The sequence below is a fragment of the Dromiciops gliroides genome, chromosome 2 (genome assembly GCF_019393635.1).
Source record: "Dromiciops gliroides isolate mDroGli1 chromosome 2, mDroGli1.pri, whole genome shotgun sequence".
Classification (NCBI taxonomy): Eukaryota; Metazoa; Chordata; class Mammalia; order Microbiotheria; family Microbiotheriidae; genus Dromiciops; species Dromiciops gliroides.
The window spans coordinates 239,033,017-239,049,068 of NC_057862.1; the positions used below are offsets into that span (position 1 = coordinate 239,033,017).

The following is a 16,052-nucleotide window of genomic DNA, read 5'->3' on the forward strand; positions in this document are numbered from 1 at the left end:
CAATCGTGTGGTACATGATTTGAAAACAAAACCTGGCAGCGGTCCTTTCCAGGACCTGTCAGAGTGGCCACATATATGGTCCATAAAAAACCTGCAGCCATCCCCTTTTGGGGGACCTGTCAGAGTGGACCCTTTATAAAAATCATCCACAGACATAATCAGACCCCCGACCAAAGAGCTTCTTAGGAACTCAAGTGAAAAGGATGCAAGTTCTGAATTTGAGAGACCCTTACCCAGGCCAGGCCTCCGAATTTGAGTCCAGACTGGAACATAAAAGATTCCTGCAGGCGCGAGCATCCGGAGGTCAAAAACGGTGGCATGGAGTCTTCAAATCCTGGAAAGAGCCCCAATATGTTAACCTGGAAATTAAGGTAACAATCAATATAGGAGAAAATAAGGTCTTTAATGGGGCAGAAGAACTATAGCTTGTGGTACTGGAAAGGCTGGAAGCTAGGAATACCCAAAGATGGGAACAGAGGACAGGGTTTTTAATGGGGTAACAGAACAAAAAGGGAACCAAAAGATGGCTCCAGAGTGACATATAGCTAATTAATGTAAATGAACCTTTGACAAAAGAAATAATAGAACTGCTCCTAAGTTAAGTATAGGCATTACTGACTCTGAATAGAAACTACTTAATGTAGGTGGATCCTTTTTACATAATAACATAAAGTCCTGGGAGTAAGGTGGGGAACATTGGGAGGGGATAAATTCCTTGGGGGAAAGTCCATAAGTCCATCAAGAGTCTGGAAATGACAAAGACCGTCAGCCCCAGGCAATTCATTTGTCTGGGAAAGAGGGGACTGGGTGGTGAATCAGCTCTCAGTTCAAAACTAGCCTCAGACACTTACTAGCTGTGTGATCCTGGACAAGTCACTTAATCCTGTTTGCCTCAATTTCTCATTTGTAAAATGAACTGGAGAAGGCAATGGCAAATCACTCCAGTATCTTTACCTCTAAGAACTCATCACTGAATTTAAGGCCTCTCAGTTATCTCAAACTGCTTTAGCCCATTTGCCCCGACAGTTTTACCCCTGTGAATGCTGCAACTTCTTAAAGCCACAGATGAGAGGTGGGTGGCAGGTAGATACCAAAGATAGATGAACAGCCCAGAAAAGGGCCCTGTAAGCCCTCACACCAGAGGTGCTAATTTTTCCAGAACATCCTCCCTGAACTGCTACTATCTTGCCATGATACCAGATAAACCTGGTCACCTCTCTGTGTTTTAGTTTCTTCATCTTGTATAAGGGAAATAATATTTGAATCACTTGCACTACCAGGGTTGTAATGAGGTCATCTGTGAAAGGACTACCCAAATGTAAGGTATTATTTGTTATTAAAAATCCACTTCTTAAGTCTCCTGAGCGTCTAGCAGACCTATCACCGTGTTTGGCATTTACTAGGCACTCAATCAATGTTGAATTGAAAAGTAAGCCGCTCTGAGACTCTAGGTTGGAAGAATTAAGAGGGTGGGGGAAAATCATCATTGTCCTGGAAAATACATGTGGGTAAAATTCGAAGTCAGCAGGCTTATTTTAAGTCATCCTCAACTTGACTCTCTTGGTTTTTTTCTTGTTTGTAATTTTTGAAACGGGGTGGGGGTGAGGGATGTATTTATGTGCAGTCCTCCCAGCAAAGTAATTAATTTAGTAAAAGTTAATAAACAGGGGCAGCTAGGTGGCGCAGTGGATAAAGCACCGGCCCTGAATTCAGAAGGACCTGAGTTCAAATGCGGTTTCAGACACTTAACACTTACTAGCTGTGTGACCCTGGGCAAGTCACTTAACCAATTGCCTCACTTTAAAAAAAAAGTTAATAAACAAGAAGACTAATCATTACAACAACACACATTTTGGCTCCCTGAAACAATCCCACTTCTTTCTCCAACTCAAACCATCCCCAATTCCCAAACCTATTAAAAACTACCACCACCTCTAAACTCCAAATCCCGAAAGCCTCTGGGTGCCTCTTCACCCTCTCCTCCCCAACCTCCCTCTCATTTTTACTTTAGCGCAATCTCCTTTCCTCGTCCTCTTCCTTTCTGGGAGATGTAGTCTCCTCCGGCGTAGGCCTGCGGAGACGCAGAAGCCACCATTCTTCATATCCGGACTCCAAATCCCAGCAAGCCACGCGCCATGGATCAGCCTCCCGCCCGCCCCCTCACCCCGCCTCTCGGTCTTCTCCCGCTCTCCCTTGGCTCAGCTCCGCTTCCCCTCCCCTCCGGGGCCCGGCACTGCCCTGCTCGTGCCTTCCTGTTAGCCGGAGCTGGGTGAAGTTCACTCGGATCAGCTGATCCGAACTGACAACAAGAGGGGAGGAGGAACAAAAAAAAAAAAAAAAGAGGCGGAGGAGGAAGCGGGAGGTCGGGATCGGGGAAGGGGGAGATGGAGCTGGAGCTGGAGCTGGAGCTGGAGCAGCCAGTGCCTTAGGGAGCAGCCCCCACCCTTTCCCACGCACCCCCGGGACCCTTCCCCAGACCCCTCCCTCCACGCCGCCGCCCGCCGCCGCCTCTTGTCGAGGGGCCCCGAGCTGCTCTATGGTGGGATCCTCGGGTGTGACGAGTATTGGGGGCCCAGGCCGCCGCCGGGGCTTGTTGGGGGGGTCGGGCCAAGGAGCGAGGCCGCGGCGGGTGGGGGCGGGGTGGACGGTGATGTTGTGTAAACAATGGATCTAGCTGAGGGCTCTGCCTGGGTGCGGGAGGGATTTTGGGGGAGCCTTCTTTGTTCCTAGGTGCTGCTCCTGCCCCTCTCGGGGCGGGGGTTGGGGGGTCGTGGCTGCTGCTGCCTGGGAGGAAGGAGGGAGGGAGGGAGGGGAGGAGAGGAACGATTGTTTGCTCTGGTGGGGGAGGAGGGTGGAGAGTGAGTTGTTTTGATGGTGGGCTATTTATTTGTTTGTTTTTCCCCCATCCCCCACTAGTTATGAGAGTTTGGGGGTGGAGTGATGGTAGTTCTGGTTTGTTCCCCCCCCTCCCACTCCCACTCCTCCACTCCCCACCCGTGACCCTGGCTGAGGTCAGGGTGGCCAGCTTGGCGTAAGACTCCACAGTCAGGAAAGATTCTTCTCTTCCTTTGCTTTGCCTTGTTTATCTGGAGACAGGGAAAATGATTGATTGATGGATTGTTGGTAGGGGTGGAGTGAATGTGCGTTTTGGTTGGAAAACAGTGTTTCAAACTTAGTCGGTGGGGTGGGGCGAGGCCTGGGAGAGTTACTTAGGAATGTAACTGTTAGGGGAAGTGTAAAAAAATCCTCTTTTTCTTGCCTGTTTTTCATTTTGTTTTGAAGTGGAATATGGGTCTTGAATTCATGTTAAGTGACAGATAATGATGAGCCTATCTTTGAGGGAAACTATACAGAAAGATAAACAGTGCTTATTGGAAAGATTCTCTGTTTCTCCTTTTGAGAAGTTAAGGGAAGTACAACAATTGTTTTGTTTTGTTTTAAAATGTTAAATGGTGAGCCTTGGTTTTGTCTTTTATTAGACATGTGTCTGGAGTTGAAATGGAAACAATCCAGTTACAAGTGTAACCAGAGCTACCCAGGCCTTTGGTCGCATTTGGATTTGGAGTTTAATTTTTCTTGTAGATCTTTTTCTTTTGTTTTTATGATTCAGGAGTATATATGATGATGGTGGTGGTGGTACTTCCTTTCTTTTCTTTCTTTTGGTGATAGCTCAAAGGTACAGGATTGTTTCAAGAGTAGATGAATAGAGAATATTTTAGTGGAAAAGAATCAGGAAGAAGTCAGAGCTCTGGGTCCTGCTCTTGGGCTCTGAGTTGCTTTTCAGATCAACAAACATTGTGTCTACTATCCATTAGGCACTGGGCCTACAGATAAGTTTAACAATAGTTCGAAAGGTGTAATTTCTAATATTGATACAGTCCTACTTGAGCTTTTTTGGTTGAGCATATGTGCAAAAAGTAAGATCCCTTTGAAGAGTCTGACCTGACATTTAATCAGAGTCTTATTTTAAAAGTTTACTTCTGTTTTTGCATAAGTGAAATCTTCTTCCTTTATTCTAGGCATCCCATGAAATATTGACTTGAGGTTGGATTATCTTGAAATCCACCTGACCACTGTCTTACATCACTAAAACCACAGGACGGAGGCCTAGCAGAGGAATCTACCTTGGTTGACAAATCAGACCTATCTGACAGACCTTTTTAAAGTTGATTTTTAATAACTTTTTCATCTGCACTTTATGGATAATGAAATCAAGCCAAATCAATATTTCTGCTGATATAAAAGTCTTGGATGAAGAAGGTTTGAAAATACAACCATCTGAGAGAGAAAAAAATAAGAATTCTTATTTTATTTTTTTGAGGTGAAATACAAGTCTTTTAGGTCTGGAATCCTGTGGAATTTCTGTGCAGTCATCCGTGGGAAACTCTATTGTAGTCTGCTTTTGGGGAGCAGTCAATAAGCATTGTATGCTGTGTGTGTCTCCTTTCTAAACTCATTATGAGTGCCCAGGCTTCCCCAACAGAAAAGGGACTGAACCCTGGACTGATGTGCCAGGAAAGTTATGCTTGCAGTGGGACCGATGAAGCTGTCTTTGAGTGTGATGAGTGTTGCAGCTTGCAGTGTCCCCGCTGTGAAGAGGAACTGCATAGGCAGGAGAGGCTACGGAACCATGAGCGACTTAGACTCAAGCCTGGCCACGTCCCTTATTGTGACCCCTGTAAGGGCCCCAATGGGCACTCCCCTGGGGTTAGGCAGCGGGCATCGGTGAGGTGCCAGACCTGCAAAATCAATTTGTGCCTGGAGTGTCAGAAGAGGACTCATTCAGGGGGTAGCAAAAGAAGACATCCAGTTACCATCTACCATGTCAGTAAGGCACAGGAGCAACTGGAAGGAGAAGGCATGGATGAGGAAACCAAGAGGAAGAAGATGACAGAAAAGGTCGTGAGTTTCCTTCTAGTGGATGAAACTGAAGAAATTCAGGTAAGTCTCTGGATTCATTTTTTAGTGTAGATAACTCAGTGGGACAGTAGTTCTCAACAAGTCTAGACCTTTCTAAAATGTTGAAAAGATCGGGTTGCAACAAGATCATAAGAGGATTTTAAATTGTTTTCTGGTTGATAACATGTTGGTAAATTCCTGACTAAATGCCACTGAAGACCTCTGTGTGTGGAGGTGTTCGACAGAGAAGGGATACAAACAGAGCAGCATCCTGTGGTAACATTAGGAAATAAAGCTTAGAAATGCTGTCTTTGGGGGCAGCTAGGTGTCGTAGTGGGTAAAGCACTGGCCCTGGATTCAGGAGGACCTGAATTCAAATTCGACCTCAGACACTTGACACTTAGCTAGCTGTGTGACCCTGGACAAGTCACTTAACTCTCACTGCCCCTACCCCCCCAAGAAATGCCATCTGCATTTTTGCTCAGGAAAGTATCTCCACAGAGTGTGACTCCTTATTTTAGTATGGCAGAATTATGATTGTTCATTATAATGTCACACATTATAAATGTAATGGAAAAGCATCTGGAATCATTGAAACTTGATGATATGAAATGCTTTGTGAGATGGTGGAGTTAGTGATGACATTGCATTCACTTGCTATGATCAGGACTGTTGCTTCCAGACCAAAAAACCTCATTATGATCCAGAAAATTTTTGTCTTTAAGCTTGTCGAAATTATATCGTGTTTCATGTTTTTGATGTATACTCTTCCAATCTACACAGGTTTCACACATCCCCTTGTCCTTATCCTCATTTTGCTTCTAATCATCAGTGCCTTGGTGGGGTGGGGTGGGGAGGTTATAAATTACATCTACCAACAAAACATCTTGTCATTGGAACAACTTGGATATGTGTGATCCCTTTTAATTTCTTTATTGATTTCTTTTTACTGTCTCTTTTTGGAATGCAGCCACAATTCTAGTTGCTATGTCATACTTTTAAAATGAGAGGTTGAACTGAGATGAACCAATACCACTGTCATTTAGGCATGATGTACTAACACCAAGTTTAGAGACAGCAAGAAAAGCACTTTCTTGGACTACTTGGACTGCTAAAGCTAGAATAAGCTTCTTTTAAGTGGTGGGGTTTCTTAAAGCATCATAGACCTGGAAAGAACCTTAAAGAAATTATCTTCTTTAGTCATGTCCCTTCTGACAAGCCTAAATAGTTCTCACAGATCATTAATTCTTCTTTAAGAGATTTTTAGGGGGGCAGCTAGGTGGCACAGTGGATAGAGCACCGGCCCTGAATTCAGGAGGACCTGAGTTTAAATCTGGCCTTAGACACTTGACACTTACTAGCTGTGTGATCCTGGGCAAGTCACTTAATCCCCATTGCCCCAGAAAAAAAAAAGAGAGATTTTTAGGGATGTAAAGTATAAAGTGTTCCCAGATTGGCAGTCAGTATTTCTTTGGAACGCAGTATATATTTTTCAGTTTTTTAAAAAAAAAAGGACTATATTAATTCCTCATCTAGACTGTAGGCTTCTTGAGGGTAGTGATGACGTCTTAAATTCCTACTGCTTCATTACTTTGATTGTACTTTACACAATGCTAGTCACATTTTAGGCATTAAATAAATATTGTTATTAAATAAATATTGCCTCATCTAGTACAATCCTGCCTGAGCAGAAATATAACTAACTGCCTCTACACTATCTCCAACGAAATTCAACAGTTCAGTTAGTGTTTCAGTGCCTGATCTGTGCTAAGCACTACGGCTAAAAAGCTGAAAGGAACTCGTTTTACTGGGAGCAGAGATAAGTGACTACCAGGGAGCTTGAGGAGAGGGAGAGAACTAGCAACTAGTGGCAGGGGGTGGTATTAGGAAATACTTGTTGTGGAAGGTGGCACCAGTGCCTTCATGGGAAATGATCCTGAGAGGTGAGGTGAGTACATTTGAGGTACTGAGGATTCTCGATTGATTAGAAAAGATAGTTTCTCTCCAAACTTTACTATGTTGAAATTTACATCACTTACTGTTCTTCCTGCACGGGTGCGTGAGCACACATAGATCTTGGTTTTTTCCTTTTTTTTTAAACCAAGCCAGGGAGTTTGTCTTATCTACTTGCTAATATGGGTCTCACTCTGTTGATAGCATTATCTTCTCAAAGCCCCGTTACCTGGTTATTTCCTAAGATCTAATGATGTAGGAGGCAAAAAAGGGGTTAACAGAAAAACCTAAGACCCAAGCTCTAATTCAGATATGAGCTCTAAAAGGGATTCAGACTCCAGTTAATGGATAACTTAAGATTTGGGAAACAAGTCAAGGCCTAGGTTTTCCTGTACCCACAGTAATATGTACCCATAACAAGAAAAAAACAAGAACATAAAGAGGCAGGTCATATAACACCGAAACACTGATGGGCTATAGAAATTTAGACTACAAATAACTGAAAAATGAAGATATTTTGAAACTAGCCATGGGAATCATAAAGAGACATGCACAGAGAAGGCCAAATTTGTCCCCAGACCTTATGACTCATAAACCCCCAAAACATACCTCCACTGAAAAAGGTACCCACCTTGGGGATTGGTTTAGGCCCCCAGGAAGTCCATATTAGGGTAGGCCCTCCCCTCCACATCTCTAAAGTGGAGATTATTATAATGAGAAGGACAGGTTCTTCTCCCCTGTACCTCCCTCACGTGGAGATTATTATGAGACTTGATAATCAATTTATCTATACTATAAATATTACTGTCTTTTTTTTTCCCTTATTCGAGAGATACTTTCCACTTTTCTGGTTCTCTCCCCGTGTTCACTCACAGTATTGCAATAAAACTTGGGAAACTGAGTCACTGAGTCTTGTAATTCTTTTGGGACGATGAATTTGACCTTAATTCCATCCCACATCATTATTGTGATTTTGATGATAGTTGATTTATATCAGAAAATGTTAGAATAGTTACAGAAACAGGGTTCCATTTTAGAAAAACCTTTGCTTTGCCTCAACGGTTTTTTAATTGAATAAATAATATGGCAATGAATTTGATGGAAAGACTAAACATTGGTCTTAGAAGCATGCCTGTTTTGTTTAAGGCTAGTAGCTAACTTCTGTGCTTCCAAGGAGTGTGCTTTACACAATAACACTAAGCTGTTATTGATTAGAGACTTTGATCAAGTCACTTAGTTTCCCTGGGCCTTGATTTCTTCATCTTTAGGAGGGGATTGGATTAGATGACCTCTAAGATTCAGCTCTACAACTTAAAAAGTCATTCTTGGTTTCTTATACAAAGAAAGTTATTCCTTAGGAGTAGAACCTGAACCATGCCTTAGATCAAGGGTTCTGTGGGAAAATTATTAATAATAGATTTCTTGGGGGACCCCAAGATTTCTCAGTCCTTTCTCTCCACCCCCCTCCCCCCCTTCCAGAAACTTGAGATTTTTGGGTGGGACAAACCCAAGGGAACAAAAGAAATGGAGGTAGATACTTTGTCTAGCTCTGTGAAGGACTGATGGGGATTAAACCCCACCTAGATAACTTTGCCTTGAGCTACTTCACTGAGGGTCTTTTGCATTCTTTTCCCTCTTTTGTAGAATTCATTTTAATGTGGACCACCATCAAATGTTGTCAACCAGTGGAATTGGATGATGCTAAACCAGTTAGCTTTGAACAATGTATAATGACCCTTGGAAGGCCACCTGGACATTTTTGAGGTTTTAGAGTCTCTCTTGATCTCTTTTAGGACAGCTTGGGTCTTTTCACCTCCTTGTGCTAACTGGCAAGCTGAAGCTCTCTCCCTGCTTTCTTTACTACAAAGCTTGAAACTAAGAAGTTAGAGAGACACTTGGTTAGTCCTTTACTGGCATATAATATTAATAATTAATAAAGGGGCAGCTAGGTGGCACAGTGGATAGAGCACCGGCCCTGGAGTCAGGAGTACCTGAGTTCAAATCCAGCCTCAGACACTTAACACTTACTAGCTGTGTGACCCTGGGCAAGTCACTTAACCCCAATTGCCTCACTAAAAAAAAAAAATTAATAAAATGCTCACTGCCAAAACCAATATCTATAATTAATAGCAATTGCATTTATTTGTAAAAAAAAAAAAATCCAAACCAACCCAGTTCTTAACCTGGGGTTCATGAACTTAGTATTTTAATAGTTAACTATATTTCAATATAATTGGTTTCCTTATTTCATGCTTTATTATTCTGAGAAGGGAGCTGTAGGTTTCAACAGACTATCAAAGGGGTAAATGATTATATTATTTTATTATATTTTGCTTAAGAAAGGCTTTTAACTGTTTGAGTTCTGCATTCATATACCAAAGAAAGTTACGCCAACACAGATTGATTGATTTAACTAATTTCAAAGCATCTTGGATTGATTTTGGTATTATCAGATAAACATAGCCCTGGTTGGAAAAATCTGAAATATATCCTTATGCTTATTTGAAAATAGAGACAAATTAACCAGTGTACAGTTTTCTTCTCTTCTGTCTGCCTCTTCAGAGATATCCAGGTGGTGAAATTACTGAAATCAGCATTCTCAGCATTTGGCCATATGCTAAGACTTAGTCTGGGAAAGTGATTATTTCTAGGACTATCTTCTGATTGGTTCCATTGCTTTTCCAGATCCTATCACAACTTGAGGGAAAATACAGTATCTAGCTAGTCTAATACTTTGTTTCCAGAATAGGTAAATGGCCTCTTCCAGACAGGCAGCATCTGAGATTCCAGCAACTCTATACTAGTAAGGGGGAGATGGGAGAGGGAATGGAGTGCCTGCAAATATTTTATTCTCCTTAGATTGATCTTGCAGATAAGTTCAAACAACTCTTTCATCCCAACAAAATTTTTGATCCACTTGTCCCCCAAAAAGAACCTTTTCTTAAAAAAAATTCCCCCATTAAAAATTGATATTAAAATATTTTTCCTTTTAAAATATGATACCCTTTCTGGAAAATAACATCAATTATTTTTCAGAGTACTACTCTCCTTTCCTCTGTTATTAGAAAGGAAAATATTTAAGCATGGCTGATAAAACAGCCAAGGCCCGATAACCTGTGCTTCAGTTGGTGCTGTCTATTTGCCGCCTCTTTTAAGTGGAAGGATATGTGTTACTATGTACTAGTGGATCTAGAAACATTCTCTAGATGTCTGAGTTAAACTGCCTTTTCCTGCAGATTGCATTTAACATTATTGTAAATCATCAGGTCCGTTGTTCACTTGGTTTTGCATTCTTTGCTCAGCTTCACTTGTTATGTCTTCCCATGTTTTTCTGAGCTCCTCATATTTGAAAGGTTTTCTTTTTACATCTCTTTAACCCCATCTGACATTTTTCTCACTAGCATTTCATCTTCCTCTTTGTTTCCCTTTACACATTTCTTATTACTGTACTCATCCAGAGAGGTGTGTAGGAGAGCAGTGAATCAACAAGAGAATTTATCCATTTTCATTTGTTTGTTTGTTTATATATCTGCTGACTGACATCCTTTCTACTTCATTAGCAGAGCCAAAGATGTTTTCATGCCAGAAGTCTCCTGTTCCTAGGTTAGGTACTATCAGTTGCTGCTGAATATGCAGGATGATAAAGAAACATAGCCTTATTTGACCTAAGAATAGTTGATAGAGGGGGAAGGAAGTAGATACTGGAGAAGACACTTTCCTTGACCCAGGACTAGACAATCGTGACCTTTGAGTTGAAGAGCCTTTTGATAACTGGTACTTAAAAGTGGAATCTTCCTAATTTCCTTCAGTTAAGCTAGCAGTGGTCCTAGCCTCCCTAAGACTGCTCCTTTAAGGGGACCCATCATATGCTTGGCTGCTTCACTTGTTTACAGTCCCAGAATAGTGCAACTCAGAATGCTGGGGCTTCACTCCCCTCCTTTCCACTTCTCCACCCTCATTGGTTAAACTGAGTTTGGATGTAGTGGGATGGAAGAATGAAAAGTAGCAGAAGATATTTTCCTATTGCATGGGGAATCCCTTGCCACAAACCGGCTATTATAGGTCTGCCACATTTTTTTTGCTCAGTCTGTTTTAGTCCTGTCAACCCTACATTCCTTGGCTTTTCACATTACCAAGGGAGTAAATTCAGCTCATTTTCTAGTATGGGGAAACACTTTGGAACACCAGCTATTTCCATCTTCATTACCCTGATTTGCAGGCCAAAAGCAGTTCAGGCCAAAGAAGTAATAAACAGGTGGGGTTGTAATGTCCAAACTTTGCCACCTTGATTGTAGTGTAAAGGTCATTTTGGATGATGTGTAAAATGCTTGGGGAAAGATCGAATCATGACTTGCATATACTTGGTACTTTTCCCTGTTTGCTGTGTAAGCCTGGTTGTTCATTTAAATTAGATTAACAAAACTCTTCCATACACCATTTTGAGTCTCCCAAAATCATCCTTTGGTTATGGTCTTCTATCTTGATCTGCTGCCTACAAATATCTTCACATTTCTCCCATCTGTATAAAACCTTTATTTGACATGCCTCCTCCCCCCAATTCCCTCAAGCTATTGGCATATATCTCTCTTCCCTGTTCCTTGGCAGAGAAAATTATTAAGCCACAGATATACTCTTTATTTGTTAGGGTTTTGTTTGATGAAGAGAGAATCTTAGAGGACTAATATAAAAAATATTTAGTATATATTGCATACATAACATATTTCCTGTTCTGGTTTGCTTGCTCAACTTGATTAAGTTCTTTCTAGTCAATTGCCTCTGAAAATTCTGGATTTTTACTGATACATGTTACTGATCTGTGGATGTGTTATTTTCATTTCCACATATTTCCCTTCACCTCCTCTACCCAGCAAGCTATTTATTCCTTGTCTCAAAGAATAAAATCAAGAGTTGGGGAAGAAGTTTTTGATAAAACTAATCAACTTATCACCCAAGTCTGACAGTACCATGTCTGCTTTGTTCTATATACATGGAGAAATTTTTAAAAATGAAGTCATTGTTGAGCATTTGTAGCCTCATGGGAAGAAAATATATATAGGCCTAGGGAACAAGCAGTAGTATTAGTATATTAGACTTGGAGTTAGGAAGAATCAAGCTCAAAAGGCAGTGGATAGAACACTGGAACTGAAGTCAGGAAGATCAAATTTGGCCTTAATCTAAGTGACCCTGGACAAGTCACTTAATACTTATCAGTCTCAACTTCCTCATTTGTAAAATGTGGATGGTAAGAAGGTTGTCCTGAGGATCAGATCAAAGGAGATAACATGGAAAGTGCTTTGCAAACCTTAAAGTACTATATAAATGCTATTTATTTACCTCCTATAGAAACATTAGGAATATACATGAAGATATTGGAGTCACCAAGTAGAGATGATTGTTGGTCAAATTTTCTATTCAGTTCAGGTATTTTCATCGAGAATGCCTGAAAGTCCTTTTCATTGAGGTCCCTTGTTTTCCCCTAACAGATTATAATCAGTTTTGCTGGGTAGGTGATTCTTAGTTGTAATCCCAATTCCTTTGCCCTCTGGAATATAATGTTCCATGCCCTCCAGTCTTTTAATGTAGAAGCTGATAGATCTTGTGCTAGCCTGACTGGCTCCACAGTACTTGAATTGTTTCTTTCTGGCTGCTTGCAATATTTTCTCCTTGACCTGGGAGCTCTGGAATTTGGCTATAATATTCCTGGAAGTTTTCATTTTGGGATCTCTTTCAGGAGGTGATCAGTGGATTCTTTCAATTTCTATTTTACCTTCTGTTTCTAGAATATCAGGGCAATTTTCCCTGGCAATCTCTTGGAAAATGATGTCTAAGCTTTAATTTTGATCATGGTTTTCAGGTAGCCCAATAATTTTCAAATTATCTCTCCTGGATCTATATTCCAGGTCAGCAGTTTTTTTCCAAGAAGATATTTCACATTGCTCTGTTTTTTCTTTCATTTTGATTTGCTTTATTGTGTCTTGGTTTCTCATAAAGTCATTAGCTTCCATTTGTTCAATCCTAATTATTAGGCAGTTATTTTCTTCAGAGAGCTTTTCCATTTGGCTTTTCAAGCTGCTGACTTTTTTCCCATGACTTTCCTGTATTACTTTCATTTCTCTTTCCATTTTTTCTTCTACCTCTCTTACTTCATCTTCAAAGTCTTTTTTGAGGATTTCTATGGCCTGAGACCAATTTATATTTTTCCTGGAAGCTTTGGATTTAGAAGCCCTGACGTTGCTATCCTCTTCTGAGGGTATACCTCGATTTTCCTTGTCACCAAAAAAAACTTTCTATGGTCTGCATCTTTTTCTGTCTGCTTATTTTGTATTTCTTGACTTTTAACTCCTTAAAGTGGGACATTGCTTCTAGGATGCACTGTCCCAAGCTTCAGGCAGTCCCAGGTGGACTGATTTAAGGAGAAGCAGGTTCTTCACTCTCCTGGCCTGTTCTCTGGTCTGTAAATAACACCAAGCCTGCTTGCTCTTCAACCAGCAAACAAAATTTGGTTTTGATAAGGTCGAAAGAGCTCTGGCAAACCTGCGCCCCTCCTTAACCTGGGCCGCTGCCACTGCCGCCACCACCACCACCACTCAAGACTGCTTCCTGTTTCCCTGCACAGGTCAGCGTTAGCAGAGACCCCTGCAATCTTCCCCCAGCTAACTGCTAAGCCCTCTCACTACACCATGAGGTTAGTTCCAGAAGATGCTGGTGCTGCAGCTGATTCAGAGGCTCCGGGGGGGCCTCTTTCTTTGGCATGGCCTACCTGGGTCTGGATCTGTGTAGGTGTGATCATGATGTTGGACTCCACTCCTGCCCCAGCACAGCAGCCCCCTCTTGCTGACCTTCTAAGCCATCTTTTGCTGGAAAGTAATCTTACCCCTGTCCTTTTGTGGGTTCTGCTGCTCCAGGAATTGTCCTATGGCATTATTTGGAGGTTTTTGACTTAATCATGCAGGGAGGTCCAAGAGGTTACTGCCTTTCCTCTGTCATCTTGGCTCCACCTATAGAGGTGATTGTTGAACCCACAGGTGCTGATGAAGTTACCAAGAGAGAGTGTAAAGAAAAGAAAAGAGGACCCAGGATAAAATCTTGATGGTAAACCTAGTCAGGGGATTGATTTATGAATGAAGATTCAGCAAAGGAGACTGAGGATGTTAGGTTATAAGAGAAAGCAGTATTACTAAAAACCAGAGAGGAACAGTTCAAATACTCTAGAGAAGTCAAGAAGAATGAAACTGAGGAAAGGCCACTGGATTTGACAATGAACAAATCATTGGTATTCAGTACAGAAACTTAGAGTGGATTATACAGCACAGGCCTGTGCAGAATTAGATTGGGAGAGAGAAAGATGGGAGCAGAAACAAGATTGGATGGTAGAGGCCGCAAAGTAGGAAAAGATCGTAGGTATGATGCATATCGTATGGTGGCATAGTCTCCATTGGAAACTTATCATTTGTCCAACTGGTTTCCTATCAAAGAAGAACCAAAAATACCAACAAACCTTCCCAGCTGTTCACTGCCCTGTTCTCAGACTCTGTTGGTTTCAAATTGTTCGTTACTTGCATTTATTTATTTATTTATATATCTATTGAATATTTATTTATTATTCATTCATTAATCTTTTTTTTTTGCAAGATGCTGGACCATTAACCTGATAACAACCCTTTATGTATATATGGTTGTAGCATAGAGCATTTTGGGTTTTGTCCCCTTCATCCTAAATGATTTCCCTGCATTTAGGGGAAAAAAGGCTGGATGAAAGCCCCCTTTGGTTATCTAAGGAGTGGAGAGAGCCTAGGATTACTGAGAAACATTAGTTTGAATATGAATTCAACAATCAGCAAGACACTAAAACTCCCTCTTACATGTCTTTAATCTGTGCTCAGTAATACTTGAGATCTCTCAGACTTTTTCATTTAGTTATTAGTGCCAGAAATATTTGGACAGGACTTTAAGCAGTTTCCTTAGTAGGCTTTCTGTGTAGTCCAGGGTCCATTTAAAAGTTGACCTATATAGGATATGAACTACCTATGACTCAGCTTTTCAGTGGGCCACCTTGACATATTTCCTGTTCCTTCTAGTTTGTTTTGCTCAACTTGATTCAGCTCTTTCTAGTCAATCACTTATTTGAAATTGTTGATCTTCTGGATCTGAACAAGAGATTAATGGGACTAGGAATAGGGGATTCTGTGGGTGTTATATCCATAATAGACTCTTTGAGCCATAAAATACTGTAACAGATGGATGTTTATTAAATTGGCCTTGAATGTTTTCCGTGTAGATGGCAGTGCTGTTGTCATTGACTTTGACCCGGAGGCTCTTTTGAGAACTTGGTTCCCATTACTGAACTTTCTGGGGAATTTTTTTTGGGGGGGCGTTAGAAGTTTCTTATGAAATCACTGAAGCCTAGGTTAGAAATTCTAACTGATTTTGTCTTGCCATATCTGAGACAAGAGAAAATTAGATAAAGAGTCCTAACAGAAGGGGTTGAAATAAGTCTTAGCTGAGGAAAAATGAAAAGACCGTTGGGGGAAAAATTAGAGAGTGGAGAGGGAATGAACCTAAAGCAGGAAAAAGTGGATATTTCCATGGGGATTAGGAAGGATGGGCTTGATGTTTTCCTCCCACTTTCTTCAATGACTTTTGAGCATTGAATAAAGTTTGGCAATTTTCTACTGCCACTTGAGTGGTACTCCATAGATGGATATATATTAGCTCCTCTTTCATCACCCATTCTTTGGCTTGACTTCACTAGAGGATGATTCTGCTTTCTGCTTATTGCTGGAAAGTGTGTGTGCTTCTATTTTCTTCTCCATAGGATTGGACTATAGCCACCAGCTTCTCAAGGAATCTGATTCCAGACACAAAAGAACTGAGAAGCAAGCTAACACTGGAAACCTCAACTTCATTGGCTTGTTGCATTATCTTATTTTTTTTTGCATTTTAATTTAATTTAATTTTTGCATTATCTTTTAAGTGGGTTTACAGAAATGTTGTGTATCAAAGCCATAGGGCCAGAGGTTTTTAGGTAATCTAGGCCAGCCTCTTCATTTTACAGATGAGGAAACTGAGGCCCAGAGAAATTTAAATCATTTGCTGCAATCAGAAAATTAAGCAGCAGAGCTGAGATTAAGAATCAGATTCTTAAAGAATTTCTAGACTATAAGAACTGTAACTGCTTTATTACTACTTGGTGAATTGTC

The 16,052-nt window shown here is 41.1% G+C and overlaps 1 protein-coding gene across 1 annotated transcript in view; it reads left to right on the forward strand.

Moving 5' to 3' along the window:
- The first annotated feature begins 2,400 nt into the window (after positions 1-2,400).
- The window catches only part of ZFYVE1 (zinc finger FYVE-type containing 1), a 66,125-nt gene continuing 52,473 nt past the window's right edge, over positions 2,401-16,052 (forward strand). Inside the window, exons 1-2 of the mRNA XM_043985551.1 lie at positions 2,401-2,539; positions 4,020-4,941. Coding sequence (XP_043841486.1) covers positions 4,459-4,941 — 483 coding nt within the window. The 5' untranslated portion in view covers positions 2,401-2,539; positions 4,020-4,458. The remainder of the gene's footprint in view (positions 2,540-4,019; positions 4,942-16,052) is intronic.